The sequence below is a fragment of the Chiloscyllium plagiosum genome, unplaced genomic scaffold (assembly GCF_037043375.1).
Source record: "Chiloscyllium plagiosum isolate Xiang-an unplaced genomic scaffold, Cpla_swu_hap1 HiC_scaffold_49, whole genome shotgun sequence".
Lineage (NCBI taxonomy): Eukaryota > Metazoa > Chordata > Chondrichthyes > Orectolobiformes > Hemiscylliidae > Chiloscyllium > Chiloscyllium plagiosum.
The window spans coordinates 6830837-6852219 of NW_028270187.1; the positions used below are offsets into that span (position 1 = coordinate 6830837).

At 44.6% G+C, this 21383-nt stretch overlaps 2 protein-coding genes across 25 annotated transcripts in view; one reads left to right on the plus strand and one right to left on the minus strand.

Annotated features, from left to right (window-relative positions):
- LOC148135445 (uncharacterized) overlaps positions 1-15225 on the plus strand; it is a 57284-nt gene extending 42059 nt beyond the window's left edge. For 5 of the 8 annotated variants that reach the window (XR_015755120.1, XR_015755119.1, XR_015755118.1 and 2 more), the window contains 2 exons: positions 1539-1661; positions 14776-15225. Coding sequence is in view for 3 of the 8 variants with exons in the window: in XM_087984726.1 (XP_087840852.1) it covers positions 1539-1593 (55 nt within the window). In the remaining 5 variants the exon portion in view is untranslated. Of the gene's footprint in view, positions 1-1538; positions 1662-12663; positions 12759-14775 lie in introns of all 8 variants that reach the window. The other 3 variants (XR_015755117.1, XM_087984728.1, XM_087984727.1) reach the window with 2 other exon arrangements.
- LOC148135446 (uncharacterized) overlaps positions 1-21383 on the minus strand; it is a 70791-nt gene that overhangs the window by 27070 nt on the left and 22338 nt on the right. For 6 of the 17 annotated variants that reach the window (XR_015755103.1, XR_015755102.1, XR_015755105.1 and 3 more), the window contains exons 3-4: positions 15052-15178; positions 3348-3379 (exon numbers count right to left, since the gene is read on the minus strand). Coding sequence is in view for 9 of the 17 variants with exons in the window: in XM_087984694.1 (XP_087840820.1) it covers positions 3348-3379; positions 15052-15178 (159 nt within the window). In the remaining 8 variants the exon portion in view is untranslated. Of the gene's footprint in view, positions 1-13; positions 884-3347; positions 3380-9099; positions 9193-15051; positions 15179-21383 lie in introns of those variants that run through there. The other 11 variants (XR_015755099.1, XR_015755098.1, XR_015755100.1 and 8 more) reach the window with 6 other exon arrangements.

Below are 21383 nucleotides of genomic sequence, written 5' to 3' on the forward strand. Positions count from 1 at the left end.
AAATGCAATACAATTAAGCATCATTGAAAAGAGTTTATTTACAGAGTTTGTGCTACACTCAGACAAAACCACAACTGAACACACGTGAATGAGATCCAGCAAATCTCCAATGACCCCTCTACAGAGCTTGAGGATCCTTCCTTAAATAAATTGCCCAGAACTGAACACAAATGTGATCTGGCCAACCAAGGACTACAGTTATTAAAAGTCAGCTGTCTACAGAACTGTTGTTAAATTGTCCTTTCCATATAGACACTGACAATGTGTGGATGAAATTTACATTCCCAATTACTGCAGAACTGATGCATAACAGAATGTCCCAGTACAGGCACAATGGGCTGAATGGTCTGCTTCTGTGCTGTACCATATCAGTGATTCTGATTTTGGTGAGAAAGGAGATCACATGCTGTTGTGTTGCGTATTGGTATAAAAATATCATTCACATATTGACATAGGAGAAAATGACAAATACAGATTAATATCAACATACGCAATTCACAGCAGGGACAGACCAGTAAATACACTCACACATTCACATAGGAAACCGACAAATACAGGTCAACATTGACGGTCTCAATTCACAGAGCAGGAGCAGACTGGTAAATACATTCACATATTCACATAGGGGAAACGGAAGGTAAATTGATATTTACATGCACAAAGAAGAAACTGACACGTACACATTGACAACCACATTGGTTCTATAAATGATTCGGAGTTGGGCGTTGAGGACATAATCTCTAAATTGCAGTTGACACTAACTCAGGGAGAGGAGTGAATTGTGAGGATGATGCTGAGTGACTTCACAGGGAGATTGACAAGTTGGCCAAATGGGCAGAAATCTGGCAGATGAATTCCAGTGCGTACAGTTCTGGTCAACCTGCTGTAGAAAAGATGTTGTTAAGCAAGAAAGGTTACAGAAAAGATTTACAGATGTTACCAAGATTGCAGGGTTTGACTTATAAGGAGAAGCTTCATAAGCTGGGTAGCTTTTCTCCCCTGGAGCATTGGAGGCTGAGGCAAGTTATAAAATCACGAGGGGCACAGAAAAGGTAAATGGATATGGTCTTTTACCCAGGGTGGGGTGTCCAAAGCTAGTGGGCATAGGTTTAAGGTGAGAAGGAAAGATTAAAACAGGACCAGAAAGGCAAATTTATCCCACAGAAGGCAGTGTGTATATGGAATAAGCTGCCAGAGGAAGTGGTAGAGGCAGGTAAAATTACATTTAAAAGACATCTGGAAAGGTACATGGATAAGAAAGGTTTAGAGATATGGGCCAAATGCAGACAAGTGGGACTAGTTGAGTTTGGGAAACCTGGTCGGCACGGGCGAGTTGGGCTGAAGAGCCTGTTTCCGTGCTGTATGACTCGGTGAAAACAGATGAGAATAACAAACTTTGCCTGAAAGACAACCAGTGTATAGGAGGAGCTGTGAATATCTGGGGTCATTATACAGACCAATTTCTTTTGGCAATGCACATGACTGGAACAAGCCTAAAACTGACCCTGACAAATGTTATTTCTTGGTACTCTGAACAGGACATGGCCATCTCTGCCAAAGTGGGAAGTGAATACAATTCCGAAATATCCTTGAACCAATCGACTGGCTCAGCCAGAGCCAGTGAAAAGTTTGCAAAGGGTTAGGAGTGCAGAGAAGACCAGGTAAAGAGGGCAGATTTCATTCCCTTAAGAACAATCACAGACATGAACAGGAGAAGGCCATTCGGCCCCTCAAGCCGGCTCAGCTATTCAATACCATCGTGGCTGATGCCTGATTCCTCACGCTCACTTTCCTGCACTTAACATGTAACCCTCAATTCCCTGACTGATCAGGAATCTACCTACCCCAGCCTTAAATCTATTCGCTGTCCCCACACACAGCTCTCTGTTGCAAGGAATTCCAAAGACACTCAACCCTCCGAGAGAAGAAATTCCTCCTCACCTCAGTCTTCAATTTTGAACCAGATGGTTATTTGTTCCTGACAACAGTCATCATTAGAGTATTAACTCCAGATCTGCTTTTGTTTAATATCTTACTCCAAATCCACTACCTGCCACAGCAAGTTTCAAATTCACCTCAGCAGGGCATACCCTGGGGAGCTGAAAACATAGGATTTTGTTTCCCCGTTATTTCAGAAACTCAAAGTGAATCTCACCAAAATTGAGATCAGAATAAATTGCCCCACACCACTGAGTTAAACATTGATCTCCCCAGAATCCATATAGTGTGCAAAGGGCATTCAGCCCATCCAGTCTGTCCCAAGCCAGTGAAGAGGATCTCACCCAGACCCTACTCCTGTAATCCTGCATTAACCATGGCCAATTCCCCTAACCTGCACATCATAGAATCCTACAGCGTGGAAGCAGGCCTTTCTGCCCATCGGCCCATATACTGACCCTCTGAATAACATCCCACCCTGACCCACCATCCTCTCTAATCCCCATAACCCTGCATTTACCATGGCTAACGTTCCTAGCCTGCATAACCCTCACACTATGGCAACGTAACATGGCCAATCCATCTAAACTGCATATCTTTGGACTGTGGGAGGAAACCAGAGAACCCGTGGGCGGCACGGTGGCACAGCGGTTAGCACTGCTGCCTCACAGCGCCAGAGACCCGGGTTCAATTCCCGCCTCAGGCGACTAACTGTGTGGAGTTTGCACGTTCTCCCCGTGTCTGCGTGGGTTTCCTCCGGGTGCTCCGGTTTCCTCCCACAGTCCAAAGATGTGCAGGTCAGGTGAATTGGCCATGCTAAATTGCCCGTAGTGTTAGGTAAGGGGTAAATGTAGGGGTATGGATGGGTTGCGCTTCGGTGGGGCGGTGTGGACTTGTTGGGCTGAAGGGCCTGTTTCCACACTGTAAGTAATCTAATCTAATCTAAAACCCGGAGAATACCCACGCAGAGAAGGGGAGAATATGCAAATTCCCTTTAGACAGACAGTCACCCGAGGCTGGAATTATTCCTGAGTCCCTGGCACTGTGAGGTAGCAAATGCTAACCACTGAGCAACTGTGCCACCCAATATTTTTACCACTGGCCATGTAGGTGTTGGTTTGCTCAGTTGATTCTATAGTTGGCTTACAATGTATAGTCACGCTGACAGCATGCGGTTCAATTGCTGCTCTGGTTGAGATTGCTGTGAATGATCATTCCCTGTGCCTTAGATGTGGTGACCCTCAGTTTAAACCATAAACAGTTGTTGCTTTTTCTCTCTCTTTCTACCCCCACACCTCTCCCCCCGCTCTGTAATAAGACAACAGTGAACTTACATTAAGCACCTGCTAAACACATAACTTTGCTGATTAAAAATTAACTGCTGTTTTCTTCACTGCAATATAACTTACATGCTTCCTTCCTGCTGCACCATGAGAGTGACCTGTAAATGAAAGAAAAGACATTTTACAGTGGAGACAGATCATTTTACTGAGAAAAGTACAGCACAGAATCCCCCTTTGGTCCACGATGTTGTGCCGAGATTTGATCCTAATGTAAAATACAGTAACTTAACCATGTGCATGTCCAGCAGTCGCTGAAATGTCCTCAATGACTCTGCTTCCACCACCACTGCTGGCAACGCATTCCATGCATTCACAACTTTCTGTATAAAGAACCTACCTCTGGCGTCTCCTTTATACCTTCCTCCTAATATCTTCAAAATATGACTCCTCGTACCAGTCAATCCTGCCCTGGGGAAAAGTCTCTGGCTATTGACTCTATCTATTCCTCTCATTATTTTGTAGACCTTGAACAGGTCTCCTCTCTTCCTCCTTCTCTCTCTCTCTCTCTCTCTCTCTCTCGAGAAAAGTCCAAGCTTATTCAACCTTTCTGCACAAGGCAAGCCCTCCAATCTAGGCAGCATCCTGGTGAACCTTCTTTGCACCCTCTTCAAAGCCTCTGTATCTTTCCGATAGTGAGGCGACCAGAACTGGACACAATATTCCAAGTGTGGTCTCACCAGGGACTTGTAGAGCTGCAACAAAACCTCGCGGCTCTTAAACTCCCCCCTACCACGGGAAACCCTATCAAATGCCTTGCTGAAGTCCATATACACCACATCCACTGCTCGACTGTCCTCAACCTGTCTGGACACTTCCTCAAAGAACTCAATAAGATTTGTGAGGTATGACCTGCCCCTCACAAAGCCATGCTGACTGTCTTTAATCACACTATGCTTTGCCAAATAGTCATAAATCCTATCCCTCAGAATTCTTTCCAAAACTTTGCTGACCACAGACATAAGACTTGACTGGTCTATAATTGCCAGGGATTTCCGTATTAAACTTCTTAAAAGAGAAACAATATACACCTCCTTCCAATCCTCCGGTACGACTCCCATGGAGACTGAGGAGGCAAATATCCTCGCCAGAAACTTAGCAACCTCCTTTCTCACTTCCCGGAGCAGCCTAGGGTAAATCTGGTCTGGCCCTGGGGACTTATCAATCTTAATGTTTTCCAAAATTTCTAGCACATCAACTTCATCAATCTTGATCGGGTCAAGACTGTGTCCCAGCTCCTAAGTTTTCATTTACAACAAGTTACCTTTCCTCGGTGAAAACCAAAGCAAAAAACTCATTTAGGGCTTCCCCTAACTGCTCAGACTCCACGCACAAGTTCCCTCCGCTATCCCTGATCGGCCCTACCTTCTCCCTGATCATTCTCTTATTCGTTACATATGAGTAAAATGCCTTTGGGTTCTCCCTAATCCTTCTTGCCAAGCCTTTTTCATGCCCCCTCCTGGCTCTCCTCAGTCCATTTCTGAGCTCTTTTCTAGCAAGCCTGTAATCCTCTAAAGCTGTGCTAGCTCGCTTCCTCCACCTTACGCAAGCTGTCTTCTTCCTTTTGACGAGAAGTTCCTCTGTTCTCGTCATCCAAGGTTCCTTAATCTTACCCCTTCTTACCAGTCTCAGAGGAACAAATTTGTGCATCACTCGCAACAACTGCTCCTTAAATAATCTCCACATGTCTGCTGTGCCCCTTCTGTGGAGCAATTGCTCCCAGTCTGTACTTCCCAACTCCTGTCTGATAGCGCCATAATTTCCTTGTCCCCAATTGAATATCTTCCCTCGGTAACTACTCCTTTCACTTTCTAAGGCTATGCTAAATGTGAGGCAGTTGTGATCACTTTCACCAAAGTGCTCTCCCACCACAAGATCTGACACCTGTCCTGTCTCATTGCTGAGCACCAAACCCAAAATGGCTGCCCGCCTTGTTGTCCTGTCCACATACTGAGTAAGGAAACCCTCCTGAACACAAATGACAAAAATGGCTCCATCCAAACCATCTGCACTAAGGAGGTTCCAGTCAATATTGGGAAAGTCAAAATCACCCATAATAACAACTCTGCTACTTTTGCATTTTTCCAGAATCTGCTCACCTATGAGATCTTAAATCTCTCTACTGCAATTAGGTGGTCTGTAGAAAACCCCCAATGCGGTGGTTATTCCCTTGCTGTTCTTAACTTCCACCCATACTGACTCAGTAGAAAAACCTTCCTCAACAACCTTCATTTCTGTAGCTGTGATGCACTCTCTGATTAGCAATGCTACACCCCCTCCTCTTTTTCCACCCTCCCTGTTCTTTTTAAACGTTCTAAACCCTGGAACATCAAGCAATCATTCCTGCCCCTGTGAAACCCACGTTTCCATTATGACCACAACATTGTAGCCCCAAGTACTGATCCATGCTCTAAGTTCGTCACTCTTATTTCAGACACTCCTGGCATTAAAGTAAACACACTTTAACCGATCCCTTTGTTTCATCGCATGAGAAACCTTCCTGATAGATTCAATATATCCTGTCACTGTCCATTTTGCAACTGACCCCCTCTCAGACATGTGGATCTGATTCCCAACCCCCTGTCAAACGAGTTTAAACCCTCCTGAATCACATGAGCAAATCTCCCACCCATCCTTCATGTACAGGTCCCACCTTCCCCAGAAGGTATCCCAATGGTCTAGGTATCTGAAGCCCTCCCTCCTGCTCCAGCCTCGCAGCCACGTGTTAAGCTGCATTTGCTGACTGTTCCTCATCGCACTAACTCGTGGAATCTAAATGAATTGTGAGAGGATGCACAGGGAGATTTATCCTATCCATGCCCCTCATGATTTTATAAACCTCTATAAGGTCACCCCTCAGCCTCCGATGCTCCAGAGAAAACAGCCCCAGCCTATTCAACCTCTCCCTAAAGCTCAAATCCTCCAACCCTGGCAACATCCTTGTAAATCTTTTCTGAATCCTTTCAAGTTTAACAACATCTTTCTGATAGGAAGGAGACCAGAATTGCACGCAATATTCCAAAAGTGGCCTGTACAGTCGCAAGAAGACTTCCCAACTCCTGTACTCAATTTCTTACCAATAAAAGAAAGCATACCAAACACTTTTTCCACTATCCTATCTACCCGCGACTCCACTTTCAAGGAGCTATGAACCTGCACTCCAAGGTCTCTTTGTTCAGCAACATTCCCTAGGATCTTACCATTAAGTGTATAAGTCCTGCTAAGATTTGCTTTCCCAAAATGCAACACCTCACATTTACCTTTCTCAGCCCAATGGTCCATCTGATTCAGGTCCTGTTGTAATCAGAGGTAACCTTCTTTGCTGTCCACTACACCTTCAGTTTTGGTGTCACCTGCAAATTTACTAACTATACCTCTTATGCTCACATCCAAATCATTTATATAAATGATGAAAAGTCATGGACCTAGCACCAATCTTTGTGGCACTCCACTGGTCACAGGTCTCCAGTCAGAAAAACCCTCCACCACCTGCCTACGTCTCCTACCTTTGAGCCAGTTCTGTATCCAAATGGCTAGTTCTCCCTGCATTCCATGGAATCTAACCTTGCTAATCAGTCTCCCATGGGGAACCTTGTTGAATGCCTGACTGAAGTCCATGTGGATCACACCTTACGTTCTGCCTTCATCAATCCTCTTTGTTACTTCTTCGAAAAACTCAATCAAGTTTGTGAGACATGATTTCCTACGCACAAAGCCATATTGACTATCCCTAATCAGTCCTTGCCTTTCCAAATACATGTACATCCTGTCCCTCAGGATTCCCTCCAACAACTTGCCCACCATCGACGTCAAGCTCACTGGTCTATTATTACCTGGCTTATCCTTACCACCTTAAACAGTGGCACCACATTAGACAACCTCCAGTCTTCTGGCACCTCATCTGTGACTATCAATGATCAAATATCTCAACAAGAGGCCCAGCAATCACTTCTCTAGCTTCCCACAGACTTCTAGGGTACATCTGATCAGGTACTGGGGATTTATCCACTCTTATGTATTTCAAGACATTTCAAGGTAATATGGACATTTTTCAAGATGTCACCATCTGTTTCCCTACATTCAAAACCTTCCATGTCCTCCATGTAAATACTGATACAAAATACTGTTTTAGTATCCTGCCAACTTCTGCGGCTCCACACAAAGGCCACCTTGCTGATCTTTGAGGAGCCCTATTCTCTCCCTAATTACCCTTTTGTCCTTAATGTATTTGTAAAAACCCTTTGAATTCTCCTTAACTCTATTTGCCAAAGCTATCTCATATCCCCTTTTTTCCCCCTCCTGATTTCTCTCTTAAGTATACTCCTACTGCCTTTATACTCTTCTAAGGATTCACTCGATCTATCCTGTCTATACCTGACATATGCTTCCTTCTTTTCCTTAACCAAAACCTCAATTTCTTTAGTCATCCAGCATTCCCTACACCTACCAGCCTTTCCTTTCACCCTAACAGGCATATACTTTCTCTGGACTCTTGTTATCTCATTTCTGAAGGCTTCCCATTTTCCAGCCGTCCCTTCACCTGCGAACATCCGCGCCCAATCAGCTTTTGAAAATTTTTGCCTCATACCATCAAAATTGGCCTTTCTCACTAGCGATGTTTAAAAGTGGTTGGGTATTAGAGGGTTAAGATAAACTCGAGAAAATCTCTAGTTTCACTGAACCAGAAATGTTATGAAAGGACTGTATCCTTTACCAGCGTTTCTTATTTTTGAGATGGTGAAAACTGCTATTTGTTTTGGAATCATCTATAATCAAGAAAATATAAACAAAGTGAACCGAAAGTCTAGAGATCAGAATGTTAAACCAACAGCAAACGATGCCTCAAACTGATAATTAAGGTCACAGCCCCAACCCAGCAGGAATATAAAACTCTTGGCTATATATCAACCTTTTCAAAGCAGTTCACAAACCAGGTGACTCAATAACATCGAATGTGTATTTTGCATCAACATTTACTTCAAAGGTTGTGCCCACCCTCCCAGAACAAGCTCACATAGGAAGGTAGAGGGCCTGGGATCATTTACAATTTTTTTTACTATTATTCACTCATGGCACATGGGCATCACCCGCTGGGCCCAGCATTTATTGCCCAACTCATCCCTAGTTGTCCCCTTGAGAAGGTAGGGATGAGCTGCTTTCTTGAACTGCTGCAGTCCATATGCTGTAGATAGACACACATTGCCCTGAGGGAGGGACTACCAGGATTTTGACCCAATGACACTGAAGAAACAGTGTTATATTTCCATGTCAGGACACTGAGTGGCTGGAAGGGGAACTTGCAGAGAGTGGGTGTTCCCACGTATCTGCTGTACTTGTTCTTCTAGATGGAAGTGGTTGTGCTTTTGAAGGTGCTGCCTGAGGACCTCAGGTGTATTTCCACAGTACATCTTGTAGATGGTACACACTGCTGCTACTGAGCATGGCTAGTCGAGGGAGTGGGTGCTTATGGATGTGGTTCCAACCAAGTGGAGCTGCTTTGTCCCTCGATGGTGTCGAGTTTCTCGAGTGTTGTTGGAGCTGCAACTATATTCTGGCACATGGGCAAGTGGGGAGCATTCCATCACACTCCTGACTTGAGACTAAGATAGTTGGAATGGCTCAATCAGGGAAGATTCTCACCATATATATCCCTCTAACGAATAATAGAATGAAATCATGACAAATCAATATTGTTCTGTCTTCCTCAGATGGATCCCAGGATCTACCCTACAAATTCCAAATTGAGTCATACCCATCGCACACAGCCTTTGATTTTCCGCCATTTAATAATAATAATAATAATAATTCTCAGAGTACACACCCTTGTTCGAGAATCTCAAGGTTTGTAAACAAAACAAATCGTTGCCATCGTGTGCCCGTGTTCTTTACTGAACAGTACATGGCTCCAGCAAAACTAAAGGATCAAAAGGAAAGTTGAAAGGTTGTCTTACAGTAAACTGTCAGTCTCTAGGTGGCAAATAATATCTGTCCCTGCCGAGTTTTTCCAACAATTTCTGTGTTTCCTTTTATTTCTATCATTCATTGCCTGAAGAAAGCTAATTGAATGCTGGCATTTATACTGAGAGATCTGGTGTACAAGGATGCAGAAGGGATGCTGTAGTTATACAACACCCTGGTTAGACCCCACTTGGAGCAGATCTGGGCACCACACCAGAGGGAGGATAGATTGGCCTGGGAGGGAGCACAGCATGAGTTTACAAGAATGATACCTGGGTTTCAGGGGTTAAGTTATGAGGAAAGATTACACAAATTAAGCCTGTTCAGTCCAGAATTTACACGGTTCATGGATGATTTGATCAAAGATATTAACAGGAGAAGACGGAGTATAAATTGAAAGTGTTTCCACTGGGAATAGGGAGGGCATATCCAGAGAATTACAGCCAGACTGTTCAGGAGAGATCTTAGGAAGTACTACTACACACAAAGGCTGGGAGATGTTTGAAACTCTCTTCCACCAACAGCAGGCATTGCTGGATCAGTTGATAGTTTTAAATCTGAGAGATACATTGTTTGGTTAGCAAAGTTATTAAGGGGATAAGGGGCCAAAGGCAGGTCTGTGAAATCAGGTCACAGATCTGCCATTGAATGGTGGAACAGGCTCAAGGGACTGAATGGCCTCCTCCTGCTCCTTTATACGAATATTCCACATTAATAAATCATGGAACCCCCTGCAGTTACAAAATGGCATTTCCACACATCGGAGCAATTAGCGATTTCAAATAGAAACTGAAAGTCCAAATATTTTATTTTATCTTTATCCTCCCAAGCAGCACATTCCAAACCCAACAACTCAAATAAGTTTCTCCTCATCTCACACTGACATTGACAATCTTGAAATTCTGACCATAATAATAATAATAATAATAATATTATTATTATTGTGGGTGGCACAGTGGTTAGCACTGCTGCCTCACAGCGCCAGAGACCCGGGTTCAATTCCCGCCTCAGGCGACTGACTGTGTGGAGTTTGCATGTTCTCCCAGTGTCTGCGTGGGTTTCCTCCGGGTGCTCCGGTTTCCTCCCACAGTCCAAAGATGTGCAGGTCAGGTGAATTGGCCATGCTAAATTGCCCGTAGTGTTAGGTAAGGGGTAAATGTAAGGGTATGGGTGCGTTGCGCTTCGGCGGGGCGGTGAGGACTTGTTGGGCCGAAGGGCCTGTTTGTACACTGTAAGTAATCTAATCTAATCTAATCTAATCTAATCTAATAATAGTAGACCAAAGAGGGGAAAACAATAACTTTCTTTCCCCTGTCAGAATTGTTCAGAACTTTCAACATCTCAATAACGTCACTACTTCATCTTCTCTACTCGAAATAGAATAAACTCAATCTCTTGAACCTTTCCCTGTATCTAAAATCCCTCATCGTTGGTATCATTCTCGTAAATGTCCTTCACACTGTCTCCAGGGTTTGAACATCCTTCCTTAAGTAAGGTGTCCAGAACAGAACAAAACCAGCCTGGGTAATAGAAGGCCAACTGCCTTTGTCAAATGTATTTCTAAATTCAGCTTTTGTTGCCTGTGAAGGTAAGATGTTACACACATACAAAGAAATACTCAACCGCTCCAACATGATCTGATATTCACCATTCAATACTTGTGATGTCACTGGAATTAATTTATTTTCTGTTCTCTGCTTTGTGCCGGGTGTCAGGTTAGCTCAGTTGGCTGGATGGCTGATTTGGAATGTGGAGTAACATCAACAGCATGGGTTTGAATCTCTCACTGACTGAGGTTACCATGAAGGACTGTCCTCCTCCACTCCTCCCCTTGTGTGAGGCATGGTAACCCTCAGGTTGAACCACCACCTACCAGTTATCACTCTCTCCCTCTCTGACACTCCAGCTGAGGTCCACCAGTGTCTTTTGCAATTTCAACATCACCTCCTTGTTCTCTGACTGTATGCCCCTATTAATAAAGCCGAGGATGCTGTGTGTTTTATTAACTGCTCTCCTCCTGTTATGCCTCCTTCACTGATCTGTGGATATATACCCCAAGTTCCCTCTGCTCTTGCACCCCCTTTAGAATTTTACCCCCTACTTTGTATTGTCGTTTTGTTTCGTTCAACCGACATCCTTCACCAAATTTGTGTTGAGTCACTTTTGTCTTTATTTTCCAATGTTCATGAATTAAAACCTATTTTGTTAAATCAAACTTCATTTTCTCCCTCCTAGTAGTTTTGCTGCTAACTAATAATATAACTCCACAAGAACATACAGTCTAGGATCAGGTTGAGTCCATTTAGCCCCCCAGGAACCTGCTCCGCTATTCCATACGATCGCAGCTGATCCTATCTCAGCCTCAGCCCCACTTTCCTGCAAACACTCCCTTTGATCCATCACTGATTAACAATCTGTCTGTCTCCTCCTCCAATTTATGCAGTGTCCTGGGTGGTGAGGGTCAGGGGGAGTGATTTCACAGATTTGCAACCCTGGTTCAATTCCCACCTCAGGCGACTGACTGTGTGGAGTTTGCATGTTCTCTCCTCATTTAAGAGAATTCATTCCCCCTGTTTTCAGTCTGCCCAGCCCCTTATCCTGAAATGATAACCTCTTGTTCTAGATTCTCCCACACGAGCAAACATCCTCTCTCCAACTCCTTGTCAATACCCCCTTCAGCATCTTATAGCCCTCAGTTAGATCTCCTCTCTTCCAAACTCCAGAGAAACTGCTCAATCTCTCATCTAAGGGCGGCACGGTGGTACAGTGGTTAGCACTGCTGCCTCACAGCACCAGAGACCCGGGTTCAATTCCCGACTCAGGCGACTGACTGTGTGGAGTTTGCACATTCTCCCCCGTGTCTGCGTGGGTTTCCTCCGGGTGCTCCGGTTTCCTCCCACAGTCCAAAGATGTGCAGGTCAGGTGAATTGGCCATACTAAATTGCCCGTAGTGTTAGGTAAGGGGTAAATGTAGGGGTATGCGTGGGTTGCGCTTCGGCGGGGCGGTGTGGACTTGTTGGGCCGAAGGGCCTGTTTCCACACTGTAAGTAATCTAATCTAATCTAAAACAAACCCTTCCTCTCTGGAAATGATTGAGTGAATCTCCTCTGAACTACCTCCAGTATAAACTGCATCTGTCCTCAAGTAAAGAGATCAAAATTGTACCAGTCTCTTCTCATAAGACTAACCTTTCATCTGGGCAATCAATTCAGTGATTTCCTTTCAACTCCCTCCAATTCAACTAGATCCCTTCTCAAAGAAGGGGACCAAAACTGTCTGCAGTACTCTGGATGTGGAAACCCCAATTCCTTGTACAGTTGCAGTAACAATTACCTACTTCCAAAATCCATTCCTTTTGCAATAAATGTCTTCCTTGTGACCTGCTGTAGACTTTGCACTGATACTTTGAACTTTTTCTCCTATTCAGATGATAAGTTGCCTTTTTCAATTCTTCTAACTGCAATGGATAGTCTCACCGCTAATGGGTCTGATCAATGCTCAGTTCACTGTCTAACGGAAATTGTGAGTGTGTCCTCGATTTGAACTGTTGTGCTTTAGATTTGCAAACGTGTCAGACACAATGGTTCATTTGCTCCAATTTGTCTAACAAATGTAAAATTACTGGGTTTGCATCCCAGGGTGATTTTCAGGCCATTTGGACAGTGTTGGAATGCTGTTCGAAGTTGCTAACCGCCTCACTAATTTACCTGTGCCACCGGGAACTGTTGGAAGAAGCAGCTGGAGAAAATAAGAGAGAAAGAACATAGGAAAGTTTTACTGTAAATATTCAGCTTCTCCAGCTAGCAAATGAATCTGGGTTCTTTGACTGATGCGCAAGCAACAATTATTCCAATTTTAACCTTTAGTTTATATCTGTGCTGACCATTCCTCTGAACCATTGTCTCCCCAAATAATTTTGTCTGCCACTTGCTCAGCCTGCCCACATCCTCACAAAGCACAATCCCAAATAGTGCTTTATTTCTTTTATAATTCACTTGTGCGACATGGAAATCATTGGCTGGGCCGAAAATTTATTATCCATCCCTAGGTGGCCCCTTGAGAAGCGGGTATTAAGCTGCCTTCTTGAACCACTGCAGTTCCACGATACCATTAGAGAGGGAACTACAGGACTTTGACCCAGCGACACTAAATGAATGGCTGATACATTTCCAAGTTGGGATGGTGAGTGGCTCAGAGGGAAACTTGCAGGAGGTACACTTTCATACTCTCACTCAAACGCACTCACACACATACCCTCTCATACACACACCCTCATACACTATGTGACCAACATCAGTTTGAAACCTACATCGAGTGCTGACCGGAGAATGATCGCTGCGGTTACCTCCTGGAGTGTCTCACCCACCAATTCCGGAGTTTAATGGGAAGCAATATGATGAGAGAAAGGATCAGAAACAGTGGGACAATGAGTACTGCCATCTCAGTGCTGTGTTCCTGTGCTGGATTCAGAGAGGCATTTCCTATCAATAACATCATCCCTTCAGCAAACACCAACCCCAGTGTTCCTGTCGCCCCCCCCACTCCGCCCACCACCCCATCCTCTGCCAACACTCATCCACTTGGAGGGAAACCCTGTGTCTGTAAAATTCCCTTCAAACCCTCACCATTGCAGTAACATGATTCTTAATGAGAGAGGCTGCACAGAAACAATATCCCACCAATCCAACCCAAACTATTCGATGCTAAACTCAAAAAAAAAAAAGATCACTCTGCACCAACTCTCTCTAAATTGTCAACTAGAAGTTACTGTCCTTCATTTTCACGGCCTGCATATAACGAGGCAAAACTTGCCTTGACCTCCACCAGTCAGCAGCAACTGGGCCATTCACAAAGAAACATAGAAAATATCAACAGGAGGAGGCCATTCCGCCCCTCTAGCCTGCTCCGCCCATTCAAAGGGATCATGGCTGATCACCCAACACAGCCGCTTGTCTCCCTGCACTCTCTCTTGAGCCCCAAAGAACTCAATCCAACTCCTTCCTGAACAACATTCAGTGTTCTGGCCCCTGACTGCTTTCTGTGGCAGAGAACTCTACAGGCTCCCCACTCTCTGGGTGAAGACATTTATCCCCATCTCAGTCCCACTCCATTTCCTTTTTACTGTGACCGCATGGTTCCGGACTCTCCGACCAGTCGCCCGGAACACCCTCCCCTTGTTTACTCTGTCTCATCCTTGTTCAAATTTATAGGTTTCTATGAGATTTCCCCTTAATTCTTTTCAACTCCAGTGAATGTCATCCTAACCGATCCAGTCTATCTCCACCTGTCAGTCCTGCTATCCCAGGAATCATTCTGGGAAACCTTCGCTGCACTCCCTCCATAGGCACAATATCCTTCCTCAAATAAGGAAATCCCCAAACTGCGTACACAGTTCTCCAGGGTGTGGTCTCACCCTGTCCAATTGTAACGAGACATCCCTGCACTTGGACTTGAATCCTCTCGCTATGAAGGCCTCCCTTATCTGAGAAAGGATATTACTCTCTCTCTCTCTCTTTGTCTCTCTCCCTCCCCCGGACAGATGCTGCTAACCTGCTGAGTGTCAAAAGCAATTCTTTAGTGTTCATGTCAAGATATCAACTGGACCCCAGTGAAGAACGAACACAGATCAAAGATGAAGAATGAAATACCTGGCTCTGTGAGGTTGATGGAATACCTGGTCACATTAAATATTGTTCCAACCCCGGTTGATCGCGACGCACTGGTGTCTGCCTTGGTGCTGGGACTGGAAGGATTCAACGGCCAGCTCTCTCCTGTCTGAGCTAAAGTTGTAATTCCTGCTGGCATTAAGGCTTACCTTTGAAAGTAGCATTGAAAGTACGGTCCTGTACCTCGACACAATACACACTCTCGAACAAGACGATTCCCAATTGGAACCTCCATTTTATTGACTCTGGGGGTGAGGGAAACCCCAGCAACAGGAACTGGAACAAAACAAGACAAAGAGGAAATAAAAGATTGGATGTTGAAATTGTCTTTTTTTTCCACAGACGTTATCTTCTATGACAGGATAATAAATGACAAAGGAGAAATAAAACAACTGAGATTTCACATCATTGCAAAGTCTCCATCTGTTGTAAAATCTACACTTCGAAAGATTTCTGTTAACTATGAATGGCCAAATGGTACACCATCCAACCATTGCCCTCTTGATGTTCAATGTTATTATTATCACTGTCCCTAATCCCTGCACTCTGAAACCTTCGGGGTTACTGCCACTATCCCCACCCCCGCAGTATCAACATCCCGGCGGTTACTGTCACGGTCCCCACCCTCACCCACATTCAACATCCCAGGGGTTACTGTCACTGTCCCCACACCAACCCCACATTCAACATCCTGGGGGTTACTGTCACCGTCCCCACACCCACCCCACATTCAACATCCTGGGGGTTAACGTCACTGTTCCCACCCCCATCCCACTGTCAACATCCTGGGGGTTATCATCACTGTCCACACCCCACCTACTGTCAACATCCTGGGGTTACCGTCACTGTCCCCATCCGACACCCCACTTTGAACATCATCCATGCCAGTCAAAAGCAACCACCTCTGTTGTCTAACACCATACTCCCACTCGTAAGGTCACAGAACAGAAATAGGCCCTTCAGCCCAACACAACGATGCTGACCAGGTCTCCAAATGGAACTAGCCGCATTTGCTTATGTTTTGCCAATATCCGTCAAAACCTTTCATATCCATGTATCTTTCCAAATGTCTCTTAAAGGTGGATATTGTACCCACTTCTACCACTTCCTCTGGCAGCTCATTCTAAAACACGCACCACCCTCTGTGTGAAAAAGTTATCCCTCAGGTCGCTTTTAAATCTTGCCCCTCTCACCTTAAACCAATGCCCTCTAGTTTTGGACTCCCTGCCCTGGGAAAAAAGACCTTGACTATTCACCTTATCCAAGCCCCTATTTTCTGCAGCAATATGCATATGAAACATCAAAGACCACTTAATGTGAGTCTAGCCTTGAATTGCAAGTACACATCTAAATCGTTCTTCAATGTGATGAGGATTTCTGCCTCTCCCACCCTTACAGGCAGTGAGTTCCAGGTCTCCATCACCCATTGAGTGAAAATGTTTTCCCTCACATCCCTCTCTGAACTCCTGTCCCTTACCTTAAATCTATGCCCCTCCCCCAGTCATTGATCCCTCCATCAAGGATAGGGGAGGAGGCTTCTTCCTGTCTACCCTATCTATGCCCCTCATCATTTTGTACATCTCAATCATGTCCGCACACTTTCAATCTGCTCTGCTCTAAGGAAAACAACGCCAGTCTGTCCAATCTATCTCCTTCACTGAACCTCTCCTGCCCCCAAGGCAACATCCTGGTAAATCTCCCTCTGTATGCTCCCCCAGTGCTATCACATTGCTCTGATAATGTCGAATTGTATAGAGTTGCTTAAAAACTCACTGAAATGGCGATATATTTGCTATTCAGGAGAGATTCTGCCTGCTGGTTAGAAACAGTGTTGATGATTGTGTGTACGGTTCTGCAGTGGTTGGAGTATTCCCACTAAATCTCTTCACCATCCTTACAGAATATATATTCAATTGGGGGTCGAACAGAGCAGTTTAACAAGGTACTATCTCCCTCCACTACCTCATTCCCAGGTGGGCAGTCAGCTCTAGGCCTGACATAAGGATGCTGTGATTAAACCAAACGGTTAGGCACTTTCTAAGGCAGGAGTTGTTGTTGTGTTCAGCAACAAACAGTACTCCCACCATACAGTCAGAGAGAGTTAGAGTCACTGAGTCAAAGAGAGACAGAGGGGCAGGGAGAAACACAGAGAGACTTAGACATACAGAGGGACATAGAGTTTTAAAGAAACATAGTGAAACAGAGTCAAAAAGAGGGACAAAATCACAGCGTCGAGATTAATCGACAGTTAAAGCAAGTCATAGACAGGCAAACAGAGAGAGATAGAGACACAGATACATAAAGTGAGAAGTACAAGATGCCGCACTGGGGGGAATTTCTCCTGTTCCCCTCCACCCCCCAATAACAACCATCCTGACCCTCGGGAACGGGACATGTTGACACAGTCCGCTGTCCCTCGGCGCTTTTCCTTCCCGCGTGGCCCCGGCGCCATTTTAGCTTCAGGCCCCGCGCGAGATGGCGGTTAACGGCCGCCTCGTGCCCCAAGTGACCGTTAGCAGCTGCTTCAGGGGAAAGGCTCTTTAAAGGGACAACCCTTTCAGGAGAGAGAAGCAACAGGGTCGGCTCCGGGACTCGCCAAACTCAATAATAATGACAAATACACTCACAGACAGAGAGGTGGGAGTGAAGAAGAAATTGTGCGGCGGCACATCAAGACCAAAGGCCACTCTCCCGAAGGACGGCTGCCCCGGACTCGAAACGTTGACTCCGCTTTCTCTCTGTCTGTCTCTGGACAGATGCTGCCAGGCCTGAAGCACAAACAAGGTCCTCGGGGGTGAGTCCGAGTTCAGGATCCTATTAAGGTTTGGTTGGTAGATGGATGTCAGTGTGGGAGGGTATGCAATGGGTTTAGAAGAATCGAGGCGGAGACTGGTTCCTAAATGGGGAAAGGTTTCGGAAATCTGAAGCACAAAGGGAGTTGGGAGTCCGAGTTCAGGATTCTCTTCAGGTTAACAGGCAGGTTCAGTTGGCGGTTAGGAAGGCAAATGTAATGTTTGCATTCATTTCGAGAGGGTTAGAATACAAGAGCAGGAATGTACTGCTGAGGCTGTATAAGGCTCTGGTCAGACCACATTTGGAACATTGTGAGCAGTTTTTGGTCCCCATCTAAGGAAGGATGTGCTGAACTTGGAAGGAGTCCAGAGAGGGTTTACAAGAAAGATCCCAGGGATAAAGAACTTATCATATGAGGAGAGGTGGAGGACTCTGGTACTTAAATCGATGGAGTTTAGAAAGGTGCGGGAGAATCTGATTGAAACTTGCAGATTATTGAGAGGCCCAGATAGAGTGGACATGAAGATGTTTTGACAAGTAGGACAGACTAGGACCCAATGGCCCAGCTTCAGAGTGAAGGGGCGTCCTTTTAGAACTGAAATACTGTTGGGGGAACGACTTACTGGGGTAAGCAATGGGGTACAGGTCCCTGTCTCTGTTCTTCCATAGGGAAGTGGGAAGAGAAGTAGAGCATTAATCACTGGGGACTCCATAGTTGGGGGACAGACAGGAGGTTCTGTGGGAACGAGAGAGACTCACGGTTGGTGTGTTGCCTCCCAGGTGCGAGGGTTCGTGATGTCTCCGATCTTGTTTTTGGGATCTTTGCGGGTGAGGTGGAGCAGTCCACATAGGCACCAACAACTTTGGTAGGAAGAGAGATGGGGATTTAAGGCAGAAATTCAAAGAACTAGGATGGAAACTTAGAGCTAGGACAAACAGAGTTGTTATCTCTGGTTTGTTGCCCATGCCACGTGCGAGCAAGGCAAGGAAGAGGGAGAAAGAGTAAGAAAGTTTTTAGCCTTAAATGTTGTCCTTAATTATTGAGACTAAAATGTAATTTTGAATTATGGAACACATTTTCTGCATACTAGAAAATGGCATGGTAGGAGCGAATCTGTATAAACAAGACACTGAATGATAACATTCTCAGCTGTTCCTTTTGTGAAATTAATTTCACAATGTTTAATTCTGACCTCAGAATGAAATTCTGTATCAATTAACTGATCTCCCAAATTATTGCCCTTTGCTATTATCTGTCTAGTTCACTATATGCAGAGCTTTTGTTATTTTTTGTGTTTGTGACAGTAACACCTTTGTAAATCTGTGTATAAAAGTAGTCTGTTTTTGATAGTAGGACGGAGTTGCTGGCCAAAATCCATTTAGCCTGACTTATAGGTGTCAATATTATGTAACAGTGATGGTATTAGTAAATGAAGGGGATGATTAAAATTAAACTAAACTGTCTGTAAGAGGCATTTTTTTTATTCCAGACCACCAAAGAGTATGATCTCTGGTACGAACCATAAGAGAGGCTAAACAGTTGAGTTCATAAGGAATTCCTGGGCGGTCTCAAATCTGTACTTTAACAAGAGGAATAGTGCAGGAGGGAGGGTTTTGGATAACTGGAGCTCTTTCTGGGCTAGGTGGGACCTCTTCAAACAGGATGCTTGAAATGGGGTTTATAGGTCACTTGAACCACGGGGTAACAATATCCTGGGAGGGGAAATTTGCTAATGCTCTTGGGATGGATTTAAAATAATTCATCAGGGGGATGTGAGCCTAAATTGTAGTTCAATTATAGAGGAAGTTGAGAGTAAGGAGACTGAATATAAGGTTTCAGGGTTTCAAGAGGGCACTCTCAGGCCAGTAGTTGGTTTGAAGTGTGTCTATTTCAACACCAGGAGCATCTGGAATAAGGTCGGTGAGCTTGCAGCATGGGTAGGTACCTGAGATTTCGATGTTGTGGCCATTTCAGAGGCATGGGTGGAGCAGGGACAGGAATGGTTGTTGCAGGTTCTGTGATTTAGATGTTTCAATAAGATCAGAGAAAATGGCAAAAGAGATGGGGGTGTGGCATTGTTAGTCAAGGACAGTATTGCGACTGAAGAAACGACATTTGAGGATTCGTCAATTGAGGTAGTATGGGTTGAGATTAGAAACAGGAAAGGAGACGTCACACTGGCAGTTATCTACAGGCCTCTCATTAGTTTCAGAGATTTAGAGGAAAGGATAGCAAAGATAATTCTCAATGAGAGCAACAGTAACAGTAGTTGTTATGGAGGACTTCAATTTCCCAAATATTGACTGGGAACACTATCGTTCAAGTACTTTAGATGGGTTAGTTTTTATCCATTGTGTGCAAAAGGGTCTTCTGACACAGTATGTAGACAGGTCAACAGGGGGCAAAGCCACATTGGATTTGGTACTGGGTCATGAACCTGGCCAGGTGTTAGATTTGGAGGTAGCTGAGCACTTTGGTGGTAGTGATCACAATTCGGTTATGTTTAGTGATGGAAAGGGATATGTATACACCGGAGGGCAAGAGCTACAGCTGGGGGAAAGTCACTTACAATGTGATTAGACAAGATTTAGGATGCATAGCATGGGGAAGGAAACTGCAAGGGATGGGCACAATAGAAATGTGGAGCTTCTTCAAGGAACAGCTACTCTGTGTCCTTGATAAGTATGTAACTGTCAGGCAGGGATGAAGTTGTTGAGCACATCAACCTTGGTTTATTAAGGAAGTTGAATGGCTTGTCAAGAGGAAGAAAGGCGGCTTATGTTCGATGAGAAGTGAAGGCTCAGTTAGGATAATTGAGTGTTACAAGGTAACGAGAAAAGACCTAAAAAGAGAGCTAAGACGAGTGAGGAGGGGGCCTGAGAAGTTGTTGGTGGATAGGATCAGGGAAAGCCCTAAAGACTTGTACAGGCATATAAGGGATAAAAGACTCACGAGTCAGTTTAGGGCCAATCAAGAACAGTAGTGGGAGTTTTGTGTGGAGTCAGAGGAAATAAGGGAAACGCTAAATAATCATTTTTTTGTCAGTATTCACACTGGATAAAGACAATTTTGTCAAGGAGAATGCTGAGAAACAATTACAAGACGAGTTGGAATCCAGTTTCATAAGGAGGAGGTACTAGAAATTTTTGAAAGTGTGAAAATAGATAAATATCTTGGGCCAGATGGGATTCATCATAGGATTCTCTTGGAAGCCACGGAAGAGATTGCTGAGACTTTGACTTTGATCTTTATGTCGTCAGTGTCTACAAAAATAGCACCAGAAGACTGGAGATAGCAAATGTTCCCTTGTTCAAGGAGAGTAGAGACCACCCTGGTAATTACAGACCAGTGAGCCTTACTTTGGTTGCGAGCAAAGTGTTGGAAAAGGCTAGAAGAGATAGGATTTATAATTATCTCAAAAGGGGTAAGTTGATTAGTGATAGTCAACACGGTTTTGTGAAGGTAAGTTGTGCCTCAGAAACCTTATTGAGTTCCTTGAGAAGGTGACCATACGGGTGGATGAGGGGAAAGCCGTTGATATGGTGTATGTAACTTTTGATCAGGTGTTTGCTAAGGTTACCCATGGTAGGCTAGTGCACAAAATACAGAGGCATGGGATTTAGGGTGATTTAGTGGTTTCAATCAGAAATTGGCTAGCTGAAAGACAACAGAGGAAATGTTGATGGG